The 24,512-nt window shown below is 40.8% G+C and overlaps 1 protein-coding gene across 1 annotated transcript; it reads left to right on the forward strand.

The window, feature by feature from the left end:
- Nucleotides 1–8,745: 8,745 nt before the first annotated feature.
- On the forward strand, nucleotides 8,746–24,249 carry LRRIQ4 (leucine rich repeats and IQ motif containing 4). Its single transcript, XM_001085657.5, has 5 exons — nucleotides 8,746–9,765; nucleotides 15,188–15,361; nucleotides 16,922–17,060; nucleotides 19,425–19,621; nucleotides 23,999–24,249. The coding sequence occupies exons 1-5, from the start codon at nucleotides 8,746–8,748 to the stop codon at nucleotides 24,149–24,151; spliced, it is 1,683 nt and encodes a 560-aa protein (XP_001085657.1). The 3' UTR covers nucleotides 24,152–24,249.
- The last annotated feature ends 263 nt before the right edge of the window (nucleotides 24,250–24,512 follow it).

Genomic DNA, 24,512 nt, shown 5'->3' on the forward strand with positions numbered 1-24,512 from the left:
AGGCTGGAGAGCAGGAGCGCAATCTCGGCTCACTGCAACCTCTGCCTCCGGGGTTCAAGCGATTCTCTGGTGCTGCAGCCGAGGAGATGGGAAATCAGTCTCAAATCTGTCTCCCCAACCAATTAGAATCAGGGGTTTATATAGCGAGAAAGAAATGTGACTACTTGCAGGAAATCAGGAATTAGGGAGGGGTAAGGAAGAGGAGTTAGTCAACAGGAATCAGGTGGTGGCTTAGGGAATCATGATAGGTGAGGGATCTGGTGTCTCGTTGTCCAGATGTGATGATCTGGTAAGTTTCATTTCCTTGATACTGAAACGGTAATAGTTTCCTTATCACCCTTGCAGGGCATGTGATGGTGAGGCAGAAAAACAGGGTCTGGAGGTAGGGAACATAAGGCCGATTCACACTTCAGCTATAACAGGAAATATCCTCTCCATAGGGTGTACACCATAAACGACTTTGTAACCTTACTTCATCTTCTTCATTTACACAGGGCGTACTCCAAGTAACCAATTGAATCCTCTAAGGGGTATTTAACTCCCAAAAAATTTGTAACGGGGCCTTTGAGCCCCTGTGCTCGGCCCACTCCCACACTGTGGAGTGTACTTTCATTTTCAATAAATCCCTTCATTCCTTCCTTGCTTTGTTTATGCGTTTTGCCCAATTTTTTGTTCAAGACGCCAAGAACCTGGACACCTTCTACCAGTAACAATGGGGGTGTGGCTTGCTTCTTTGGTGCTCTGCTGAAACCCTTAGGGGGAGCATGCAGACGGGCAGGTTGTGGGGCACGTGAGCTCGGAACCCAGGGCAGTGTCTAGGAGCGAAGGCTTACAGCTTCTGAAGCGAAGCTCCGGTAGGCGTGTGTTACAGGGTGCTCTTTTAGTTTTGCTGTCTATAGGCGGATTGTGTTAATCAGCTCAGTTAGACCCTCTGTCTTATCGCAAGGACAGAGGGCTTTCTGCATCCTGGGGTTCTTGCCTTGTTGTACCGGTAAAATCGGATCACACAATGGGCTTGGAAAATGAATGCAAGGTTTATTGAATGGTGGAAGTGGCTCTCAGAGTTGGATGGGGAGCCAGAAAGGGAATGGAGTGGAAAGGTGGTTTTTCCCTGGAGTCCGGCCGCTCAGCAGCCGGACTCTTCGCTGACTACGCTGGCCAAATTCCCCTCAGTCTACGCATTGTTCTACCTGTGGATGGTCTGGCAGTGTCCGCCGGTGGGTGTGCTCTTCTGCTCCTCTGTTCCTCTCAATGTCCAGCCACCTGTGTGCTCCTCCACTGGTGTGTTCCTCTCAACATCCAGCCACTTGTGTCTGTGCCTACTAGGGTCTCTAGGTGTTTGTTTGTTTGTTTTTTGAGACAATCTCCCTCTGTGGTCCAGGCTGGAGTGCAGTGGCATGATCTTGGCTCACTGCAACCTCTGCCTCCCAGCTTCAAGTGATTCTCCCACCTCAGCCTCCAGAATAGCTGGGATTACAGACACCCACCACTATGCCCAGCTAATTTTGCACTTTTAGTAGAGACAGAGTTTCACCATGTTGGCCAGGCTAGTCTCGGACTCCTGACCTCAAGTGATCCACCTGCCTCTGCCTCCCAAAGTGCTGGGATTACAGGCGTGGGGCACGGCGCCTGACCCTTTAACCCATTTTGGTTTGATTTTTGTATGTGGCAAGAGATAGGAGTCTAGTTTCATTCTTTTGCATATGGATATCCAGTTTCCCCAGAATCATTATTGAAGAAACTATCTTTTCTCCAATGTATGTTACTGATACTTTTGTCAAAAACGAGTTCACCGTAGATGTATGGATTTATATCTGGGTTCTCTATTCTGTTCCATTGGTCTATGTGTCTATTTTTATGCCAGTACCATGCTATTTTGGTTACTTTAGCTCTGCAATACAATTTTAATTTAGGTAATGTAACTCCTCCAGTTTTGTTCTTCTTGCTCAGGTTAGCTTTGACTATGCTGGGTCTTTTGTGGTTTCATATAAATTTTAGGATGTTTTTTCTATTTCTGTGAAGAAGGTCTTTGGTATTTTGATAGGAATTGCATATAATCTGTAAATTTCTTTGGATAAAATGGACATTTTAACAATAATTATTATTCTAATCCAAGAACATAAAATATCTTTCCTTTTGTGTGTGTGTGTGTCCTCTTTAATTTCTTACATCAATGTTTTATAGTTTTCACTGTAGAGATCTTTTACTTCTTTGGTTGAGTTTATTCCTAGGTATTTTATTTTATTTTTAGCTATTGTAAATGAGATTATTTTCTTTTTATGATTGTTTGCTGTTGGCATATAGAAATGCTACTGATTTTTGTATGTTGATTTTGTATCCTACAACTTTACTGAATTTGTTTATCCATTCTAATAATTTTTTTGGTGGAGTCTTTAGGATTTTCCAAATATAAGATTATATCATCTGCAAACAAGGATAATTTGAGTTCTTCTTTTCCAGTTTGGATGCTCTTTATATCTTTCGCTTGTCTACTTACTCTAGCTAAGACTTCCAGTGCTACATTTAATAATGGTAGTTAAAGTGAGCATCCTTGTGTTGTTCCAGATTCTAGAGAGAAGATTTTCAGTATTTCCCGTTCAGTATGATACTACCTATGGGCCTGTCATATATGGTTTTTATTGTGTTGAGGTAGCTTCCATCTACTCCCAGTTGTTGAAGGTTTTTATCATGAAGGGATGTTGAATTTTATCACATGCTTTTTCAGCATCAATTAAAATGATCACATGGTTTTTGGCCTTCATTCTGTTGATAGGATGTATCACATTGATTGATTTGTGTATCTTGAGCCATCCTTGCATTCCTGAGATGAATGCCACTTGGTCATGATGAATGATTTTTTTAATGTGTTGTTGAATTCAGTTTCCTGGCATTTTGTTGAGGATTTTTGCATCAAGGTTCATCAGGGACATTGCCCTATAGTTTTCTTTTCCTTTTCTTTTTTTTTTTTTTTTTTTTTTTTTTTTTTTTTTTTTTGGTGTGTCTTTATCTGGTTTTGGTGTCAGGGTAATACTGGCCTCATAGAATGAATTTGAAAGTAGTGTTTCCTCCTCTATTTTTCAGAATAGCTTGGGTAGGATTGGTATTAGTTCTTCTTTAAATGTTTGATAAAATTCAGCATTGAAGCCATTGGATCCCAGGCTTTTCTTTGCTAGGGTAACTTTTTATTATGACTTTGATCTTTTTACTTGTTATTGGTCTATTGAGGTTTCAGATTTCTTCATGGTTCAATCTTGGTAAATGGTGTATATCTAGGAATTTATCCATTTCTTCTAGGTTTCCCAGTGTGTTAAAATATAGTTGATCCTCGGAATTTCTGCTGTATCAGTTGTAATGTCTCCTTTTTCATCTCTGATTTTATTTATTGGGTCTTCTCTCTTTTTTTCTTAATCTGGCTAGAAGTTTATTGATTTTGTTCATCTTTTCAGAAAACAACTTTTCATATCATTTTATTAATTTTTTGGATTGTTCTTTATTTTAATTTTATTTATTTCTGCTCTGATTTTTATTATTTATTTTCTTCTGCTTTTTCTTTTATTTTTATTATTTCTTTCCTTCTTCTTTTTTTTTTTTTGGACAGCGTTTTGCTCTGTTGCCCAGGCTGGAGTACAGTGGCATGATCTCAGCTCACTGCAACCTCTGCCTCCTGGGTGCAAGCAATTCTCATGCCTCAGCCTCCTGAGTAGCTGGGATTACAGGCACACACCACCACGCCTGGCTAATTTTTGTATTTTTAGTAGAGATGGGGTTTCACCATGTTGGCCAAGCTGGTCTTGAACTCCTGACCTCAGGTAATCCACTTGCCTCAGCCTCCCAAAGTGCTGGGATTACAGGCGTGAGCTATCACTCCAGCCTTCTACTAACTTTGAATTTGGTTTGCTCTTACTTTTCTAGTTCTTTAAGATGCATCATTACATTGTTTATTTGAAGTCTTCCTGCTTTTTTGATGTAGGCACTTACTTCTATAAACATTCCTCTTAGTACTGCTTTCACTGTATCCCACAGCTTTTGTTATGTTGTGTTTCCATTTTAATTTGTTTCAAGAATTTTTTAAATTTTCTTAATTTTTTTCATCAACCTACTGGTCATTCAGGAGCATGTTGTTTAATTTCCATGTATTTGTATGATTCCCAAATTTCTTCTTGTTATTGCTTTCTAGTTTTATTCCACCATGCTCAGAGAAGATATTTAATACGATTTTGATATTTTTGAAATTTTTAAGACTTGTTTTGTGACCTAAAATGTGGTCTATCCTTGAGAAGGTCCATGTGCTGAGGAAAAGAATATGTATTCTGCAGCTGTTGGGTGAAATGTTCTGTAAATATCTAGGTCCCTTTGGTCTATAGTGCAGATTAATTCCAGTGCTTCTTTGTTGATTTTCTGTCTTGATCTGTCCAATACTAAAAGTGTCCAATGCTGAAATCAACAGCCATTATTATACTGGAGTCTATCTCTTTCTTTATCTCTAGTAATATTTGCTTTACATAACTAGGTGATCCAGTGTTGGGTGTATATATATTTACAATCATTATATCCTCTTGATGAATGAACCCCTTTATCATTATATAATGACCTTTTTTGTCTTTTTTTTATAGCTTTTGTCTTGAAATCTATTTTGTCTAATATATGTGTAGCTACTCCTGCTCTTTTTGTTCTCCATTCACATAGAATATCTTTTCCCATTCCTTTATTTTCAGCATATGTGTGTCTTTATAGGTGAAATGTATTTCTTGCAGACCACACATCAATCACTGGGTCTTGTTTTTTAAAATACATTTAGCACCTCAAGAGCAATTCCTCAGAGCCCAGCACAGCATCAAGATTTGCCCAGGAATTGCAGTCCTTGTGACCTGGACTGCCTTTCAAGTTTATTTAGAACCCCCAAAGCACTTTATCCCACAGTATTGGGGCTAGCCAGAACTCAGGTTCCACCCACTGGCATGGACAATTCGCCTCTGGCTAGGGCTGGTCTAAATGCTCCCTCCATGAGCACCACCTGAATTCTACCCGGTATTGCTTTCCACTGTGACAGGCAGCACTGAAGTCCATTACAAAGCCCCACAGTCACTTTCCTCTCCCTCCCCAAAGCACACATATTCTCTCTCTGTGCCACATGGCTGCTGCTGGGGGATGGAGGAGGGATGGTTCTGACAATCCAGGACTGTCTTTCCTACCCTCTTCAGTTCCTCTTTCCTTGCTATGATGTTAAAACCAGGGACTGTGATTGCAAACTTGATTTTTGGTTCTTATGAAGGTGCTTTCTTTTGTGAATAGTTGTTCAATTTGGTGTTCCTGTTGGAGGGGATGATTGCTAGAGGGTTCTATTCAGCCATCTTGCTCTGCCTCCAGGAATTTTTTTTTTTTTTAACAAGATGTATTTGTACAGAATTCTCTCAGCTATGACTCCCTGTTGAAGAATTTTCTTTCTGATATAGGGAAGGCATGTTTTGCATGGGAGGTTTTAGCTCCTGTTTTCAAGGAGGGAAAGGGAAGATTAGAATACACTTCTTGCATCTGCCATTTTTCAAGTGTCTTTAGCTTAAAGTAATCCTCATACCAAAGTGGCATATTTTGGAGTGGCACATTCTGCCACTCTTTATTACCATTGTATGAATTTCCAGTCTGAAGTCAATTAAGGTTACTTTTAGTTTGTTTGTGGTTCACCGGTTTTTAGAATGAATAGATCTGCTGAGTGAGGTTTTAAGCAAAATCTTGAAATTCTTTTAACTATAAATGGGTTTTTATGCTAACAGAGAGAGTCACGCACCATATTGACCTCAGGAACCTAGTCTTACCTATCCAGTTTGTGCATAGACGGACTTGGAAACAAAAGCATGAACACTCACTGTAAATTTGAGAGGGCTAATTAGTTTCTTAAATGATTTTCTCAGGTGTTGGAGTTACACAAAGAAAGCTAATTGTTAAACTATCCAAATCTTGGCTCCTTCAAATGAAGATGCAACAATTATTTAATTTAGAAACCACCCCACCATAATATTGGATTGTAATAATAAGTAAATTAGATCACATTTGGGTAGCAATCCCTAGGGGAAAAATGGCCAATAAAGACCAAATCTTCCCCATTCTCATTTACTGTGGCAGAATTACTGGCAAAGCTATTGCAAATCAGGGCTTTACAATCTCCTTTTATTAAACCCACAAATGAAGGTGAAATATGGGCGTATATATAGCTTTCAGGGGGCCGTCAAATTGATGGGATATATGATTAAGGTGAGATAATGTACACACACAATTAGATATTCTAAGCAGGTCTTATTATGGAGAAAGATGAATGTTAAGAGAAATAAGTTATTTCATGTGTCTGGAAGCCCAGACACCCTCATATTAATTCTAATCCACATAAATTTCTCCCAGGTGACTTTGTTGTAATGCTGCACAGTAAAATCAAGTCTAAAATCTCACACCCAAGAATAATGATTTTAATAAATGCCAGGTTTCCTGTAAACAAGTGATGTTAAAACTCTAGGTGAGGTTGTGTCCAATTCTCTGCTCTTACTTACGCTTCCTACGATGTTCTGAGAAGAGCCCTTTCAGTTATACAATTTCTTTATCTGTGAAACAGGGCTAACAGTGATGCCTCCTGCATAGGATTGTTGTAAAGATTGATTAGGTTACTTTAAGTAAAGCCTGGAGTACATAATCATTGTTCTAGGTGTTCCCTATTTTTATTTGTATTATTGCCTCAGTCTACATACTGTGGAAAATTTTCAGAAATTTGCAAGTAGGAAACTGGAGATTTTACCTTACGGGACTAAATAGTATTAGATAAATTTAATCTGCCTGATGACTAAATGACAAAAATGTTGGAGACAGCTAGTTTTAAACAAAATCAGTGTTAAATATTTCCTTTTATTTAAATAACACTGTCTTGGAGCTGGTTTTGAGTCCAGGCATAAAGCAACAAGCTCCTGAAGCACATAGTGTTGTGTTTTGAGGAACAGTAATGTTATGTATGGAACTAGAAATGTATCCCCTTCATCTAGGGACCAGGCCTCTGCGATGGATGAGAGGCCCAGATACTCCAGAAGGACTGCCTTCATCCTAAAAAGAAGTTCAAAGACGCTACCGCCAACCTTGCCACTATCATGTCATGTTGTTCTCTGCCTTTCCCCCATAGACTCTGTGTGTGTGTGTGTGTGTGTGTGTACTAAAGACTTACCCTTCTGAAATACAATATTCACATCTTGCATTTATAAGATTTATAAGCCTAGTAGTGTAAGTCTGCTGATTTTGTTTTCACTAAAGATTATCTTTAGTTCCTTTGCATTTTCACATAAATTTTAGAATCGGCTTGTTAACTTCTACCAAAAAAGAAAAAAAAAGTTTGCTAAAATTTTGACTGACATTACGTAAAAACTATAGATCCAATTGGGGGAATACTGACATCTTAACATTATTGAGTATTCTAATCCATGGACATGATTTGTCCCTCCATTTATTAGACTTTAATTTGTTTCTGGGTTGGGCTTTAGTTCATGTCAATTAACTGCAGTTTCAAATGTCTCGCTTAGACAGAGTTAAGCTCCTTCCAGCCAGGCTTCAGTACTTAAGGCCATGAAACTACAGGACCTCTGTTCTTTAGTCCGGCCTGCAATTTTCCCTGTGGCCACTTAGCCAGCCAAAGACTAATGGGAAGAACTAGTTAGTGGGGAGAACTGAGTTTGCATTTGGGGCTACTCCAGATTCTAATCCACTATGCCAGCCTACACATGACTGTTAAAAGTTTGGCAGGTTTATTCTTCTCCCGGAAGTTCCTTTGCCTGTGCCTATTAAAGAGTTGTTTCTCTGCCTGACAGTCCTCAAACTTGCAAATGCCATCAGGCATGAGAGGGTCTACTCACAGGTCTCTCTAGTTATTTAGGAAAGGCTGGTGCATCTCTAGAATATAGTGTTTTTTGGGGTTTTTGTTTGTTTGTTTTTGTTTTTTTGGGTTTTTTTTTTTTTTCTTTTTTTTGCTTTCTTTGTATCTTTGGCTCTCTGGTGGCTTTGAGGAAAAATACTACATCTTAAAATATGAGGTTTTTTCCCTAGTGTTTTCTCAGTGTTATGGTAAGAGCAAGAATCTTTTACAACCTTCTACATCCTACTGGAAACATTCAGAATAGGTTTTTTGTTTTGTTTTGTTTTGTTTTGTTTTAAGTGAAATTAGGCTGGGCACGGCGGCTCATGCCTGTAATCCCAGCATTTTGGGAGGCCAAGGCGAGTGGACCTGAGGTCGGGAGTTTGAGACCAGCCTGGCCAACATGGTGAAACCCTGTCTCTACTAAAATTGCAAAAAAATTTAGCTGGGCATGGTGGTGGGTGCCTGTAATCCCAGCTACTCCGGAGGCTGAAGCAGGGGAATCACTTGAACCCGGGAGGCAGAGGTTGTAGTAAGCCGAAATCACACCATTGCACTCCAGCCTGGGCAACAAGAGTGGAACTCCGTCTCAAAAATTAATAAATAAAACTGAAGTTAATCTCTTTTTTTTTTTTCATGTGAGTCTACGTGTTAGGGGAAGGAGTCTACACTTTAATTCTTCTAACATGAAATGCAAAAACCTAAATTTTATGTTCTGTCATAATTTCAAGCAGTAAGTTTAATCAACTAGGTTTTAATTTTATTTTTTTAAGGATAGCAAGTCTGGTGGCAGGTAAATTCTGATTTTTTTTTCATCCTTTTCACAATATTTCAGATTTTGAATATTTGAGCTTTTCTTCACAATAATGTCAAAAGACATAAAATCAGTAGAACATTCACCTAAAATTCATCAGAGAAATGATCCACAGCACGTCAATGATAGAACATTTTTCATTGATGCCTCTAATCAGAGCTTGACTGCCATTCCGTTGGAAATCTTCACATTCACAGAATTAGAAGAAGTACATTTGGAGAACAACCAGATTGAAGAAATTCCCCAGGAGATTCAGCGTTTGAAGAACATCAGGGTCCTCTACCTGGACAAGAACAACCTGAGGAGCCTGTGCCCGGCGCTGGGGCTGCTGAGCAGCCTGGAGAGACTGGACCTGAGCTACAACCCCATCTTCTCCTCCTCCCTTCTCGTCGTCAGCTTCCTCCACGCCCTGCGCGAGCTCCGGCTCTACCAGACCGACCTGAAGGAAATTCCCGTCGTCATCTGTAAAAACCTCCACCATCTCGAGCTGCTGGGACTGACCGGAAACCACCTGAAATGTCTGCCCAAGGAAATAGTGAACCAAACCAAGCTGAGGGAGATCTACCTGAAGCGAAACCAATTTGAAGCTTTCCCCCAGGAGCTCTGTGTTCTCTATAATCTGGAGATCATTGACCTGGACGAGAACAAAATCGGTGCCATCCCAGAAGAGATCGGGCACCTGACGGGGCTGCAGAAGTTCTATGTTGCTTCTAACAACCTTCCCGTTCTGCCCGCGTCCCTGTGCCACTGTAGCCAATTGTCTGTGCTCGATTTATCCCATAACCTCCTCCACTCCATCCCGAAAAGCCTCACCGAGCTCAGGAAGATGACGGAAATAGGGCTGAGTGGGAACCGCCTGGAGAAGGTGCCATACCTCATTTGCAGGTGGACCTCGCTGCACCTGCTCTACCTGGGAAACACAGGCCTGCACAGGCTGCGGGGCTCCTTCAGGCGCCTGGTCAACTTGCGCTGCCTGGACCTAAGCCAGAACCATCTAGACCACTGCCCGCTGCAGATCTGTGCGCTGAAGAACCTTGAAGTCCTGGGACTGGATGACAATAAAATAGGACAGGTACGGATTCCCTTTCTGGCTGTGACTATGCTCTCATCCAGGGTCCTTCCTGCCCTAAGTTGGTTCTGTGTCTAAACAGCAAATTTAAACTGACTTTATGGGCGAAAATCCAAGATTACTAAATATTCAACAAGGTGATAGTTTGTATTACTTTCTTTTTCCGTAATAGCAGCAGTAATCATAATAGTAGCTAATGTTTATTTAGAGGGTGTATGTGCCAGTCACTGAGCTAAGTGTTTACATGGATCATCTCATTTACCTCTCACAACGACTGTGTCCTCAATGATATATGAAGGAAGTGAGGGGCAGGGAGCTTAACTAACATGTCCAACGCTACACAGCCTATAAGTGATACAGCCGCGATTCCAGCCCACAGCTGCCAGGCTCCAGGGTCTACATTCTTTTTTTTTTCCCCCCCCAAGATGGAGTCTAGCTTTGTCGCCCAGGCTGGAGTGCAGTTGGGTGATCTCGGCTTACTGCAACGTCCGCCTCCCGGGTTCAAGCGGTTCTCCTGCCTCAGCCTTTCGAATAGCTGGGACTACAGGCACCTGCCACCATGCCCAGCTAATTTTTGTATTTTTAGTAGAGACAGGGTTTCACTGTGTTGTCCAGGCTGGTCTCAAACTCCTGACCTCGTGATCCCCCCACCTCGGCCTCCCAAAGTGCTGGGATTACAAGCGTGAGCCACCGCGCCCAGCCCAGGGTCTATATTCTTAACAAAGACTATCTCCCGACAGAGTTTCCATTAACAGCAGATGTTTCTAATACATACAGCCTTAGAAGCCTAAAGTTTCATCCATAGGAAACTGCAAAACCAGATCTGTCCCTAGAGAAACTGTCCCGTGTGTGCAGGGTAGCATATTCAAAAATGGTCATTTAGCATTGTTGATAATCATGAAATTATGGGAGACAATCTAAATGTCAGTAGGGGAGTGGGCAAATAAACTTCAATATATTCATAAAATGAAGTTATATAGTAATTTAAGTGAACTGGTACTGTACGTGCCAATATGGATAGATCTCAAAATTGTGATGTTTGTTGAAAAGAAAACCTAAGGTTCTGCATCAAATTGCAGAACATTATGATACCATTTATAAATTTTAAAATCACACAAAACTATATATAAATATATATATACATACACACATATATACACAACACATATTTTATGGATATTTTTATATATAATGAAAATATAAAATACTAACTGGAAGAAAACTAAATTCCTGAAGGTGGCTGCCTCTGGGAAGAGAGAAGGAAGTCAACAAAATAGAGAAGCAGCTGGGTGCGTTGGCTCACTCCTCTAATCCCAGCACTTTAGGGGGCCAAGGAGGGAGGATCATTAGAGGCCAGAAGTTCAAGACCATACTGGGCAATGTAGGAATGTGCCTTTAAAAACCAAGAAAGCAAATGGGGAAGAGATCCTAAGGGGACTGAACTTAATTGCAGTGTTTCATTTGGTTTATTAAAAGATTTGGGCAGTTGGGCATGCATGGGTTTATGTTTCTTTATTATTTTATAATATTCTATTTATTTTAATTTTATTTATTTATTTTTAAGATGGAGTCTCACTCACTCTGTTACCCAGGCTGGAGTGCAGTGGTGCTATCTCAGCTCACTGCAACCTCTGCCTCCCGGGTTCAAGGGATTCTCCTGACTCAGCCTCCCAAGTAGCTGGGACTACAGGTGTGCGCCATCATACCCGACGAACTTTTGTATTTCTAATAGAGACTGGATTTCACCATGTTGGCCAGGCTGGTCTCAAACTCCTGGCTTCAAGTGATCTGCCCGTTTTGGCCTTACAAAGTGCTGGGATTATAGGCGTGAGCCACCATGCCTATCCTATAATGTTTGATTTAAAAAGAAAAAAAAAAACAGCTGTTAAGAGCAAAAGACAACTGTAGAGGGAGTAAAAAGGGGAATTTGGAAATCAACAACTATAATCAAATAATAGGTCTGCTTTACCTGGCCATGGACACCAGTCTCATGTGTTCCCCATACATTACAAAAGTCCTGGTCCTTACAGGTTTATTATTAAAAATCTTTTTTTTTTTTTTTTTTGAGATGAACTGTCGCTCTGTCGCCCAGACTGGAATGCAATGGTGCCATCTCGGCTCACTGCAACCTCCACCTCCCAGGTTCAAGTGATTCTCCTTCCTCAGCCTCCTGACTAGCTGGGACTACAGGCGCCTGCTACCACACCCAGCTAATTTTTGTATTTTTAGTAGAGGCAGGGTTTCACCATATTGACCAGGCTGGTCTCAAACTCCTGACCTCGTAATCCGCCCACTTCAGCCTCCCAAAGTGCTGGGATTACAGGCGTGAGCCACTGTGCCCGGCTGCTAAAAAAATCTTTTATTTGATTTTTTATTTCTAGAACTTTTTTCCCCAAATTGCGATGGGGTTTTAAAGCTGCCTTTCAGAAAGTAACATTTTGATGGTAACTTGTAGATTTAGGACGAGATTCTAGGACTTAATCTCTACTGATGTAGCAACTCACCTTGGAGGATTTTTGAGGTTCCGTGAGAGCCTATTCCTGAACTATTCCACTGCTGATGTAAGAAATTCCTTTTAGTGGACAAAGTCTGTCATTCTGCAGTTGGAGTGAAAGACTTAAAATATAAAGTACATGTGGGAAGGATGACACGTTATACTGAGCCATGAATAATACCAAATCCTGTTCTGAGAGAAATTTTAAGAAATCAAAGGAGCGAATCACACACAGACTGCTTGTTAAAAATAAGCTTCATCCAATACCAAGTTTTACCACAAGTCAAACTGCACTGAAATGTAGACAGGTTAAATATTACTGTATTGAACATGACAGTCTCTACGTACCATTGCTTTTTCCTCTTCAGTTATTCTGATGGGCTTTGTGTGTGTGTGTGCATTTGTCCTCCCTTCTCAATTTCCTCTCATGCTAATACCACCTTCCAATGCATTTCTCTCCTTAATGAAACATGGCCTTTAAGCCAGCTCATTATCTCTCCCTCCCCAAAGACTCAAGCCTGACCAGTAGCTTCTACTTGCCTGTGTGCATGCAAAAATATCTGATTTTCAATGTGCACCTAGATGGATTTTATTTGTAGAGTATACTTCTATTAAAGGAGAAAACCAGGCCAGGTGCGGTGGCTCACGCCTGTAATCAGAACACTTTGGGAGGATGAGGCAAGTGGATCAACTGAAGTCAGGAGTTTGGCCAACATGGCAAAACCCATCTCTACTAAAAATTCGAAAATTAGCCGGGCATGGTGGAGGGCACCTGTAATCCCAGCTACTCGGGAGGTTGAGGCAGGAGAATTGCTTGAACCCAGGAGGCAGAGATTGCAGTGAGCTGAGATTATACCATTGCCACTCCAGCCTGGAGTGGGCAAGAAGAGCGAAACTCCATCTAAAAAAAAAAAAACAATGTACCGGATCCCAAAATGGCTATATGTCAATTATAGTGTCATCAGTAATTGTCTTCATCTAATGCTCTACAGATTTTCTATTCTATACATCTAGATTTCTTCTCATTATACTTTGCTATGACTGTGATGAAACTAACTACTGGATCTTAAATATTCTGAAAAATTTTTTTGAACATTCAATGTGCTTTGAAAAAGAAAAGCTAAGCCTTTATGAGTTAAGTAAACAGCAACAAGAGTGAAATTTCTAGGTTATAATGAAATGGTTAGATTGAAAAATATTTTTTTCATTGTTTTGGATTGCACAGAAGGCAGGCATTTTGTATTGAAGGGCTCCAAATGCTTGATGAAGAATTTTGAAATAGCCAAAGAGGAAAGCTTAAACATCAGTTTCTCCAGAGACTGACTTGATCTAATTAAAATATATAGGTAAATTTAAAAAACTGGAAAACTGTTACAGCATTTTTAGGAAAATGAGTCCTTACTCTACACAAAAAAGAGAAAAATGCATTATGGAAGATTCCAAGTATGTGAAACTTTTACAGATAGGTTGTCCTACAGTGAACTTTCTTTTTTCTCCAACTGTAAGTGGCTCATTCACCAATGACCTGTCTGTTCCAGCTATCGATAGAGAGGTGGGGTGGGAGCAGCTCAGCTGTGCTCTAGCCAGAATGAAAGTCGGGTGACTGACTAGGGAATGGCCGGGAAGAATGTCCATGAGCTCAAGCAGGGAACTGTGGGGAAGGATTTCCCAGTTAGGAAGTAAGCCAGATAAAGGAACATATGAGTTAAGGAGCTGTTGAGCTACATAGCTGGGATTTTTTTTTCTACAAGAAAATAAGGCATCTCTGCAACCCAGTCAACAGAGTGATTGTCACATATTTTAAGAACGAAATTTTTCCCATGTGGTTCCCATGGTCCAGAAAGAAACCGATAGGCAGACAAAATGGTGAAGCTGATTTTGGCTGTACTAAAGTGGGAAATCTGATGGTTAGAAGTAGCCATAGAAGACAATGAGCTTTTCTTCACAGGAGGTGGTGTTTAGATACAATCGGATGGCTCGCTATAGAATGTATGCAACCACTGTATTAGAAGGTTGAAATAGAGAACTTTCTTAAGGCCTTCCAGCCCTGAAAGTGTGGCACTCTGTGAAATGCCAACCCAGTTCCCACATAGGGTACACAAGCCTGGGTATTCACTGAAAAGCGGAACACGACACGATAGGATCATAATGGAGTTCACTGAACACTGATTAAATGGTGTGAATATATGTTTGCCTTCAACTGAGATTTCAACTGAAGTTTCAAAATTATTAAAGCCTTTTAGGATGAAGAGTCATATCACTAAACGTATTAGTTCCAGTAACTGAATTTATTATGAATATTCTTATTGCATTATTACACATGACTTTAGTATTTTTCTTTCAATAGTGTCAAGCAGTTGCCACACTACAGTCCATAAATGGCAAGAACGGAGGTTAAAAATTGTTCCAAATTTTTTTTTGAGACAGCCTCTCACTCTGGCGCCCAGGCTGGAGTGCAGTGGCACAACCTCGGCTCGCTATAACCTCTGCCTCCTGCGTTCCAGAGATTCACCTGCCTCAGCCTCCCAAGTAGCTGGGATTATAGGCACCCACTACCACGCCCGGCTAATTTTTGTAGTTTTTAGTAGAGACAGGGTTTTGCCATGATGGCCAGGCTGGTCTTGAACTCCTGACCTCAGGTGATCCACCGGTCTTGGCCTCCCAAACTGCTGGGATTAAAGGCATAAGCCCCCGTGCCTGGCCACAAAAAATTGCTCCAGTTTAAAGTGGTGCATAAAAGTGAAATCAGAGACTTTAGATCCAAAGTATAAATACTGTAATGCAGATACGTGCACAAATTTTTCATCAGTAGGAGAGGCTAAGTTACTCCACTTGTTTAGCAGTCTGCCTCAAAACCAAAAGCCCAATTTATCTCTGCTGACTGTTAAAAATAATCTTGACCTGAAACTTATCTTTTTGGAACACTTCTAGTTACCTTCAGAATTGGGCTCACTTTCAAAACTGAAGATACTTGGACTAACAGGAAATGAGTTCCTTTCCTTTCCGGAGGAAGTCCTTTCTTTAGCATCTTTAGAGAAATTATACATTGGGCAAGACCAGGGATTCAAACTTACCTATGTGCCAGAACACATTAGGAAACTGCAGGTAAGCCTCCCCAAATGAGCAGGCTAAGAAGCACCTGCCACTGCCTCTTAAATTGACTGAAACTGAGAAAATATGAGGTCTCCACAGGCTGGATGTAGCATCATCCATACTAGATTTCCAGCTTCAAACAAGCAATCATTTTTACATTTTGAGGTTTCCACTGTCTGTGAACAACCCTTCATCATTTCATTGTGATTGCTGCTGGATGTGTCCTACCATACTTCTTTCCACTGTGTGATCTGGTGTGTTTCAGTTACAGAAATTGGGTCTACTTCTTTCCATTTAACTCCCACTTTTTATAAGTAGCCCCCCGAAAACTGGACTATTTTGAAGTTAAAGAGTATCATACAAGTGACGTGCTAGGAGCCTGCATTTTGGTGCCCAGGATTTCCTGTAAGGGGAAGTGAGACCTCTCTCCCTGCTTGGAAAAGGGAAATCATGTTGCACCAGCTTGCTGGATCTACAGGGCCATGAGGAATACTTGAAAAGCAATAGGATAACTTCATTCAAAGTAGCCATACTAGAGTGTCTTCATGTGTTCATCCTTTAAAGAACTATTTTTTTTTAATGTTCCTGTTGTTGCACGTTTTTTTTTTTAGACAGAGTTTCACTCTTGTTGCCCAGGCTGGAGTGCAATGGCACAATCTCGGCTCACTGCAACCTCCACCTCCCGGGTTCAAGCGATTCTCCTGCCTCAGCCTCCCAAATAGCTGGGATTACAGGCGCCCACCACCACACCTGGCTAATTTTGTGTTTTTAGTAAAGACAGGGTTTTGCCATGTTGGCCAGGCTGGTCTCGAACTCCTGAACTCAGGTGATCCACCCTTCTCAGCCTCCCAAAGTGCTGGGATTACAGGTGTGAGCCACCGTGTCTGACCTGCTGCACTCTTAATGATGATAAAGTAGGCGTGGGCCGCCACATAACCCCCAGTCATGCAATGCCATGTACAGCATAGGTAGTTCTCACTATGACACAGGGAGTCTATTCCTAATTCTCCATTCCTTTACCCTGTGTTCATAGAACACCTTTCATCGTCTTTTCCTTTATACCTGTCGTGCCGCAATCTTAGGGTGAAGTACAAACATTAGATTTTTGCCCAGTGAAGTTGAAAATAGTTATTTTGAATACATTCAAACCCATTCCCTGTGCGTTTTGGCTACTTTCACATGACGCAATATTGGGTTGATAGTTGAAGCAATTATCATTCTGTAGCAACTGCCACAGATAATTAGCTATTAAAAAAGAGTTAATGATAAATGTAGTTAATTATTCAAATTATTTTTTCATAAAGTTCTGGTGAAACAAATAAGCACTAGATGTCTGTAGTCTCTTTTCCCTGCATAAATGGAAACCAAGTCTAATGGATTTACTCAAAAATAATTTTATGTCTTGATGATGGTCCTTTAGACATGCTTTTTCCCTTTAACCCAATGCATAATTTCCCCCATTAAAGTAAAAAAAAAAAAAAAAAAAAAAAAGCATAGGCACCCACAGGTGATTCTGGTTACTATAATTAATTAATCAAGGTATATTATTATGGTATACTCATGTTATTTCAGAGTCTTAAAGAGCTATATATAGAGAACAATCATCTGGAGTACCTGCCCGTATCCTTGGGGTCAATGCCTAACCTAGAAGTTCTTGATTGCCGGCACAATTTGCTTAAGCAACTTCCAGATGCCATTTGCCAAGCACAAGGTGAGGAAACTTAGTAGATTCACAGCCTAGTAGAGTTTGTGGCCAGTACTTCCCATGGGAATGGCTTCCTTGCCTTGCTAAAGACCGATCTGAGTGTTGGGAGAACTGAGTCTATCCCATTACTTTCTTGCAGGGCTCACTCAGTGACATGGGGGAGGCCAGGTGTCCTGATTAGTATAGCTAAGAGTCTTGCAAAGGCAGTTAAGTCATTTATTAGAATGGAAAAGTAAATAACAACTGCTAAGAAAATTAGCATTCACTCATACATTCATTACACTACCAACAAGAATTTACTGTACACTTACTGTATGCCAGAATTTGGAATTGGGATCCTGCAGTAAATTTCATCTAGGTCACTGAGTCACTTGAATAAAAGAAAAAGTATTGGCCCACAGTGGTGAAATTAGCAAGGGACTTTCTTGGACCTACATGATTGACCTGGAAAACTATATATGATTCCTATTTAAACAGCCAAACATTTTCTACTAGACTAAGCCATTCTTTGTGTGTACATTCATCCATCCACTTAACATGCTTTTGCTGAGTACCCACTGGGACCAGATTTTAAATGTTTCTTTTTTTTTTTTTTTTTTTCTGAATCCCTAGGCTTATGCACATGTTTTCAAACTACGGCGATTTTTTTTCTTTCTTTTTATTTTTTTAGACAGAGTCTCGCTCTGTTGCCCAGGCTGGAGTGCAGTGGCAAGATCTCGGCTCACTGCAAACTCCGCCTCCCGGGTTCACGCCATTCTTCTGCCTCAGTCTCCTGAGTAGCTGGGACTACAGGCGCCCGCCACCTCGCCCGGCTAGTTTTTTTTGGGGGGGTTTTGTTTGTTTGTTTGTTTGTTTTGTATTTTTAGTAGAGACAGGGTTTCACCGTGTTAACCAGGATGGTCTCGATCACCTGACCTCGTGATCTGCCCACCTCAGCCTCCCAAAGTGTTGGAATTACAGGCGTGAGTCATCACACCCGGCCCAAACTATGGCTATTATTTAATGAAAAAAGAATGAAGACATATTAGAGTGGAAGCTGATGCCTACTCATAAGACACTCAAAAATTGGGGGCAAGGCCGGGCGCAGTGCTCATGCCTGTAATCCCAGCACTTTGGGAGGCCAAGGTGGGTGGATCACCTGAGGTTAGTTCAAGACCAGCCTGGCCAACATGGCAAAACCCCATCTCTACTAAAAATACAAAATTAGCTGAGTGTGATGGCACATGCCTGTAATCCCAGCTACTTGGGAGGTTGAGGTAGGAGAATTGCTTGAATCCGGGAGGCAGAGGTTGTAGTGAACCAAAATCACACCACTGCACTCCAGCCTGGCGACAGGGCGAGATTCCGTCTCAGAAAAAAAAAAAAAAAAAAAAAAAAAAAACTGGAGGCAAGGGGTTGTATGCAGTACTCCTTAGTAATGCTCCTGACCATAAATTTTTATACTGTCCCTGGTCCCTGGAGGAGTGAAATATTCTCAAAATTTTCAGTGTTTTCTATTTTTCTGTCTCTAATATTTATGGACACTGGCTTCAACAACTTTGAATTGTTATAAAGAAGTTGTAGGCTGGGTGCGGTGGCTCATGCCTCTAATTCCAGCACTTTGGGAGGCCGAGGCAGGTGGATCATGAGATCAGAAGTTTGAGACCAGCCTAGCCAATACAGTGAAACCTCATCTCTACTAAAAATACAAAAATTAGCCGGGCATGGTGTTGGGTGTCTGTAATCCCAGCTACTCAGGAGGCTGAGGCAGGAGAATCACTTGAACCCAGGAGGCGGAGGTTGCAGTTAGCCGAGATTGCGCCACTGCACTCCAGCCTGGGTGACAGAGCTAGACTCCGTCTCAAACAAACAAACAAACAAAAATAGCCAAGTGTGGTGGCGTGTGCCTGGAATCCCAGCTACTCAGGAGGCTGAGGCACTTGAGTCGTTTCAACCTGGGAGGCAGAGGTTGTAGTAAGCCCAGATCATGCCACTGTACTCCAGCCTGGGCAACAAAGTGAGAGACTCTGTCTCAAAAAAAAAAAAAAAAAAAAAAAACTCAATAGCCCGCTGAGCTTAGGAGCAGCATGGTCTGAGAGTGATTTTTCCCAGTGGGCTGTCAGTTTCAGCTAAAAACTGTTGCTCTAAACAAACAAAACATTTGGAATATCTGGAGACTGAATTTTGTTCTCTTCATTATGGGAAGGAGCAAACATAGAGCTAGAACTTTTATTAGATGGTAGAAAAAGTTTTGTTGGATCTTGTGCATCTTTCCTCTCATCCTTTTTGCAAATGCAGAATTGGATCCCTCATCTATGTGGGCAGGATTAGGTGACAAGTTAATATTGTTTGTTCTAAGATGGATCCACCATTAAAAAAAAATCTTTTCAGCTTTGAAAGAATTACTGCTGGAGGACAACTTGCTCACCCATCTTCCGGAGAATTTGGATTCCCTAGTGAATCTTAAGGTTCTGACACTGATGGACAATCCCATGGAAGAACCCCCAAAAGAAGTGTGTGCTGAAGGCAATGAGGTCATATGGAAATACCTCAAGGAAAAGAGAAATAGGAATATAATGGCAACAAAGGTAAAATCAGCCCAGATTCTTGATAACAGTTGCTTTAGAGGGAGTCTAATGGTAAACACATTACAGATTATCCTATGGAGCAACTCCTTACACCCTTGTCCTGCTTCTGAAAAGAGAAGTTACTTAGTAACTTTTATGTCCCCAGGGCTAAGGGTAAGAAGATTTTTTAATATCAGCCCTAGTATTTTTGTCTTTTATGTCCCTTATTTCTTTGTCCAATAAGAAGCCAACAAATAGGCAAAGGAAACCAAAACTTCAAAATTTCAAACAATCTTAAATTCTTGGACTATTTCATTGGAATGAAAAAAGCTTGTATTCACAAAAGCAGTAAAATAAATTTTAAAAATTAGAAATGAAAGCATTTATAGATGAGAGGCTGAGCCCAGGGTTCTGAGCTGCCATTAATTAGGATCAAAGGGCTGAGATCCTTGTAATTCTGCTGTAGCCCTTTGAGCCCATGGAGATGTAGGACAGTTCTGGAATGTGTCCACTTCAGCCAGTGTTCTTTGTTCTCCAACTGGCCCAAGTCCCCATCACCTCACAGCCGGATGACTACATAAGCCCTTTGACTAGTGTCCCTGCTTCCATGCCAGCTCCCCTACAATATACCTTCTGCTCAGCAGTAGCACTGATGCTGTTAAAACATGGGCTAGAGCTCCCCACTCCACTGAAATTGGCAACCCTCCATTTCACTCAGAATACGAGTCAAATCTTCGGTCCATAAAATCCTCTCTCAATAGCCCTCAACCCTATCAGACCTAATGTCCTCCCTTTTATGATAAATCTTTTGTGATACCTCTTTTACCATTCCAAAATAAATTCAGAGATAATAAAAACCTACAGAAGCACATAATTTTAATCACAACAATCCCTGAGTAGCAATTTAAAGGAGAAAGAAAAGTAATTTGTATACAAATATATATTTCAGGCTGGGCGCGGTGGCTCACGCCCATAATCCCAGCACTTTGGGAGGCTGAGGTGGGTGGATCACTTGAGGTCAGGAGTTCAAGATCAGCCTGACCAACATGGTGAAACCCTGTCTCTACTAAAAATACAAAAATTAGCTGGGCATGGTGGTGTGTGCCTGTAATCCCAGCTACTCTGGAGGCTGAGGCAGGAGAATCGCTTGAACCCAGGAGGCGGGGGTTACAGTGATCCTAGATTGTGCCACCGCACTCCAGCCTGGGCGACAGCTATCTCAAAAACTAAAATAAAAAATTATTTCAATGTGTATATGCTCAGGATGGATTACACTTGAAAGAATGAAAATTGTGGTTTTTAATTGAATACTTCCTGAAAGCATTTTGAAAAACCATGCACCCTCTTGCACATTCTTAAAATGATATTTAATATTGCTGGGCACAAGTTTAAATCATTGCAAAGGATGTAATTTCCAGTGAATTTTAAATGTTGACATTTTAAAATAGAGCTGTTAGAACAATATTTTAACTGTGTCCAGTGGAAACTGAATATCATTATGATTTGTCAACACCAATTTACAAATACTTAAACAAGTTATTATTTTATAGGCAGAATTTTTATATCTTTTCTTCTTAAACATGTACTTCCATTCTACTTTCCCCTCAAAATTGATCCTAAGGTTATATATATACACATATGTCTTTCATAGATTGCTCTTTTGTACTTCTAGGCAACAAAAATATTTATATAAATTAAATTTTAAAAATTTAAAAATGTATATACATTATAACTATTAGTAGTATAAAATCACCTAAAACAACATAAAATTTCTTACAAATTTAAAAAATTATTAGACATATAGGATTTTTTAGAACAGTGTACCAAAATGAGAGGGTTTTTTTAGTGTAGTTTATATATTCATGCATAAATATTGATGATTATTAGAATAACACAGGGTTTATTACAGATTCTACTCCTGTTTTTCATTTTACAGATGAAAGCCTTGAGAAAACTTGTTCACGTAGATGAGTTAATGAGAACGGAAGAAGCTTTTTTTGCCTGTAATGTTTTATTTTTAAAAAACAATGCTTCATACATCTCTGAACTTCTTCCAGATTTGTATCCCCCAAACTGATAGCAGGTCTTAACTGACATGTTAACTAGGTTTCCCTTATTTTTCTTGAAGGTAGAATTAGAAACCACCTGTCTTGCAAAAGGATTGGTTAACCAGTCCTTAGAGTCATTCATTTTCTCATCAACACTTGTACTGTGTGTGTGTGTGTGTGTGTGTGTGTGTGTGTGTGTGTGTGTGTGTGTGTCCTAATGATTTTTGGAATCCAGGGCAATGCACCATAGTAAGATTCAGGTGGGTTCAAGGCATGCCTTTCCTCTGTGGAGCACCAAAGGGGAAACTGGGATGGGGGATCTGCAGTTATGTTCTTGAGATGATTTTAGGAAGGGATGCATATGGAAGCTGAAGCTCAGGAAATAGACTGTCTTCAACCTATCCATGCCTGCACACCATTGGAAAGGCTTTGTAGACCAGGGTACAGACCACACAATTGAAGACTGCTTAATCTTAAGACAATAAAAAGTCCCATAAATTTCCAAACTGCCTCTAGAGAGTAGTGCTGTTCCCTGGATCCTGATCAGTCTGCTGTTTTCACTCCCCATCTCATCTTTCCTACTCTCACTGGGCTTCAGTCACAAGCAGATACCTGGTGTTCTTCCAAGGACCAAGCATGCTTCTGGCTCAGGGCCTTAACACTGGCTCTTCCTGTGCCCAGAGATGCTTCCCTCAGATACGGGCAAGATTCTGGCCCTCACTTCGTTCCATCTCTGCTTAAACGTCCTCTTATCAGAGAGCCCTTCCTTGATCCACCTTATATAAAACAGCATACCCCCAGCCACCTCTTTCATTTGTTCACTCATTTAACAAACATTTACTGAGCTTCTACTATGTACCAGACACTGTTCTAAGCCCTGAGATACATCAGTGAACAAAACAAATATTTATGTCCTCACAGCACTTAAAATCTAGTAGGAGGGAAATAAAAGCATGAAATATAAAACAAAATTAAATACTACGTTAGAGAGTGCTACTGTGGGAAAAAAAAAAAACAAGGTCACCCTAAGGGGAACTGAAATTGCCAGTAGTGTTTGGAGGTGGGGAAGTGGTTAATGTAAATAAGATTGTCAGAGTAGGCCTCATTGCAAAGATGACAGTCTTAGCTTAGGCTGCCACAACAAAATACCACAGAACAGGCGGCTTAAACAACGGAACTGTATTTTCTCACAGTTCTGGAAGCTGGAAGTCTAAGGTCAGAGTATCAGCATGATTGGAGTCTGGTGAAGGTCCTCTTCCTGGCCTATAGAAGCTGACTTCTCCCTGTGTCTTCATATGGCAGAAAGAGAGATAGACAGAGAGAGAGAGAGAGAGAAAGAGAGAGAAAGAGGGAGAGACGGAGACGGAGACAGAGAGAGATTGCACTAGAGAGTGCTAACTCTCTGATGTCTCTCCCTATAATGCCACTAATCTCATCATGAGGTCCCCACCGTTATGACTTCATCTAAATCTAATCATCTCCCCAAAGCCCCTTTTCCAATTTCCATCACACTGGGGATTAGGGCTTCAACGTATGAATTTGGGGCAACACAGTTCAGTCCATAGCAATGACGATCGAGCAAACCCTTGAAGCAGCGGAGAGGTGAGCCATCTGAATACTGAGAAGAGTTCCAGGCAAAGGAAGCAGCGAATGTACAGGCCGTGAGTCACAACTGTGCCTGTGTGTCTGAGCAGGGAGGAGGCCTACACGGCTGGAGCAGAGTGAGCCAGGGAAAGGGGAGTTAAGAGGTTAGAGGGGTCAGGATTGGGGAGGCAGATCAGAGAGGGCCTTGTAAGCCATATAAGGACATTGGCTTCTATTCAGAGAGAAATGGGGAGCCACTGGACAAGTCTGCTACTAGAGGAGGGGTGTTGCTGGGTAGGTAGGAGGGAATAGGATCCAGGGAACAAGTGAGGGCTGGCTTTAGGCAGGAGCACAGACAGCCCAGTAAGGAGCAGGAAGGCAGGGCATAGGCACTCAGATCCCCTCACCATGCACGGTTGCTCTCCATAGCACTCATTACCATCTGTCAAATTAAACATTCATGTGTTTATTTTTTACTGTCTCTTCCCTCACTGGAATGTGAGCTCCATAAAGTTGAGACAGTTATTTCTCTGCTGTTGCCCAAAAGTCTAGAACAGGCCCTGGCACATAAAAGCAATAAATGCATTTTTTTAAAAATTTGTCTGAATGCCTGGCCAATTGAGAAAGATAGAAAATAAAATTTAGAGTTCTGATCACATCCCATTCTCCACATCTTCAAGACCACGTATCAGAATAAAGAGATTTAACAATCTCCAGTTCATTGTGATACCAGCCAATGCTGAATATGGGTTTATTTTGTTTTCAGATTCAGGCATGGTGGCGTGGAACAGTGGTACGGAAAGGATTTGGGAAATTCGGTGAACTACTAAAACCACGAAAGAAAGGAAAGACTTCTCCAAAAGATAAGAAAGGAAAGAAGGATGTAAAAGGAAAACCAGGAAAGGGAAAAAAGAAATAATCCTATAAATTGATAAATTGGAGTACTGGACCTAGATGGATTAAGAAGGCAAAATATCTAGGAATTAGATGCCTACTACATTAAAATTATTCATAAAATTATGTTTATGTGTAAAAATAAATGATTCTTACTTTTACTGAAATATTTATAGATAAAATGATATAACACCTTGGAATTTCTTCTAAATAATATGGGAGGGGGAGGGGAAAGTGGGTAGGAGTACAAGTGAAACAAGATTGGCCATACACTGATAACTGTAGAATAAGGTGATGAGTACACAGGAGTTCGTTATACTATTTGCCTACTTTTATTTATTTTTAATTATTTTTTAAGACAGGATCTCACTCTGTTGCCCAGGCTG

This window comes from Macaca mulatta, chromosome 2 (genome assembly GCF_049350105.2).
Source record: "Macaca mulatta isolate MMU2019108-1 chromosome 2, T2T-MMU8v2.0, whole genome shotgun sequence".
Lineage (NCBI taxonomy): Eukaryota > Metazoa > Chordata > Mammalia > Primates > Cercopithecidae > Macaca > Macaca mulatta.

Excerpts from the sequence above, each read along its gene's own strand:
- LRRIQ4 (XM_001085657.5), top strand. The coding sequence starts at position 8,746 with ATGTCAAAAGACATAAAATCAGTAGAACATTCACCTAAAATTCATCAG. Across the intron at positions 15,362-16,921 it reads AACACATTAGGAAACTGCAG|AGTCTTAAAGAGCTATATAT; the intron begins GTAAGCCTCCCC and ends ATGTTATTTCAG. Across the intron at positions 17,061-19,424 it reads TGCCATTTGCCAAGCACAAG|CTTTGAAAGAATTACTGCTG; the intron begins GTGAGGAAACTT and ends AAATCTTTTCAG.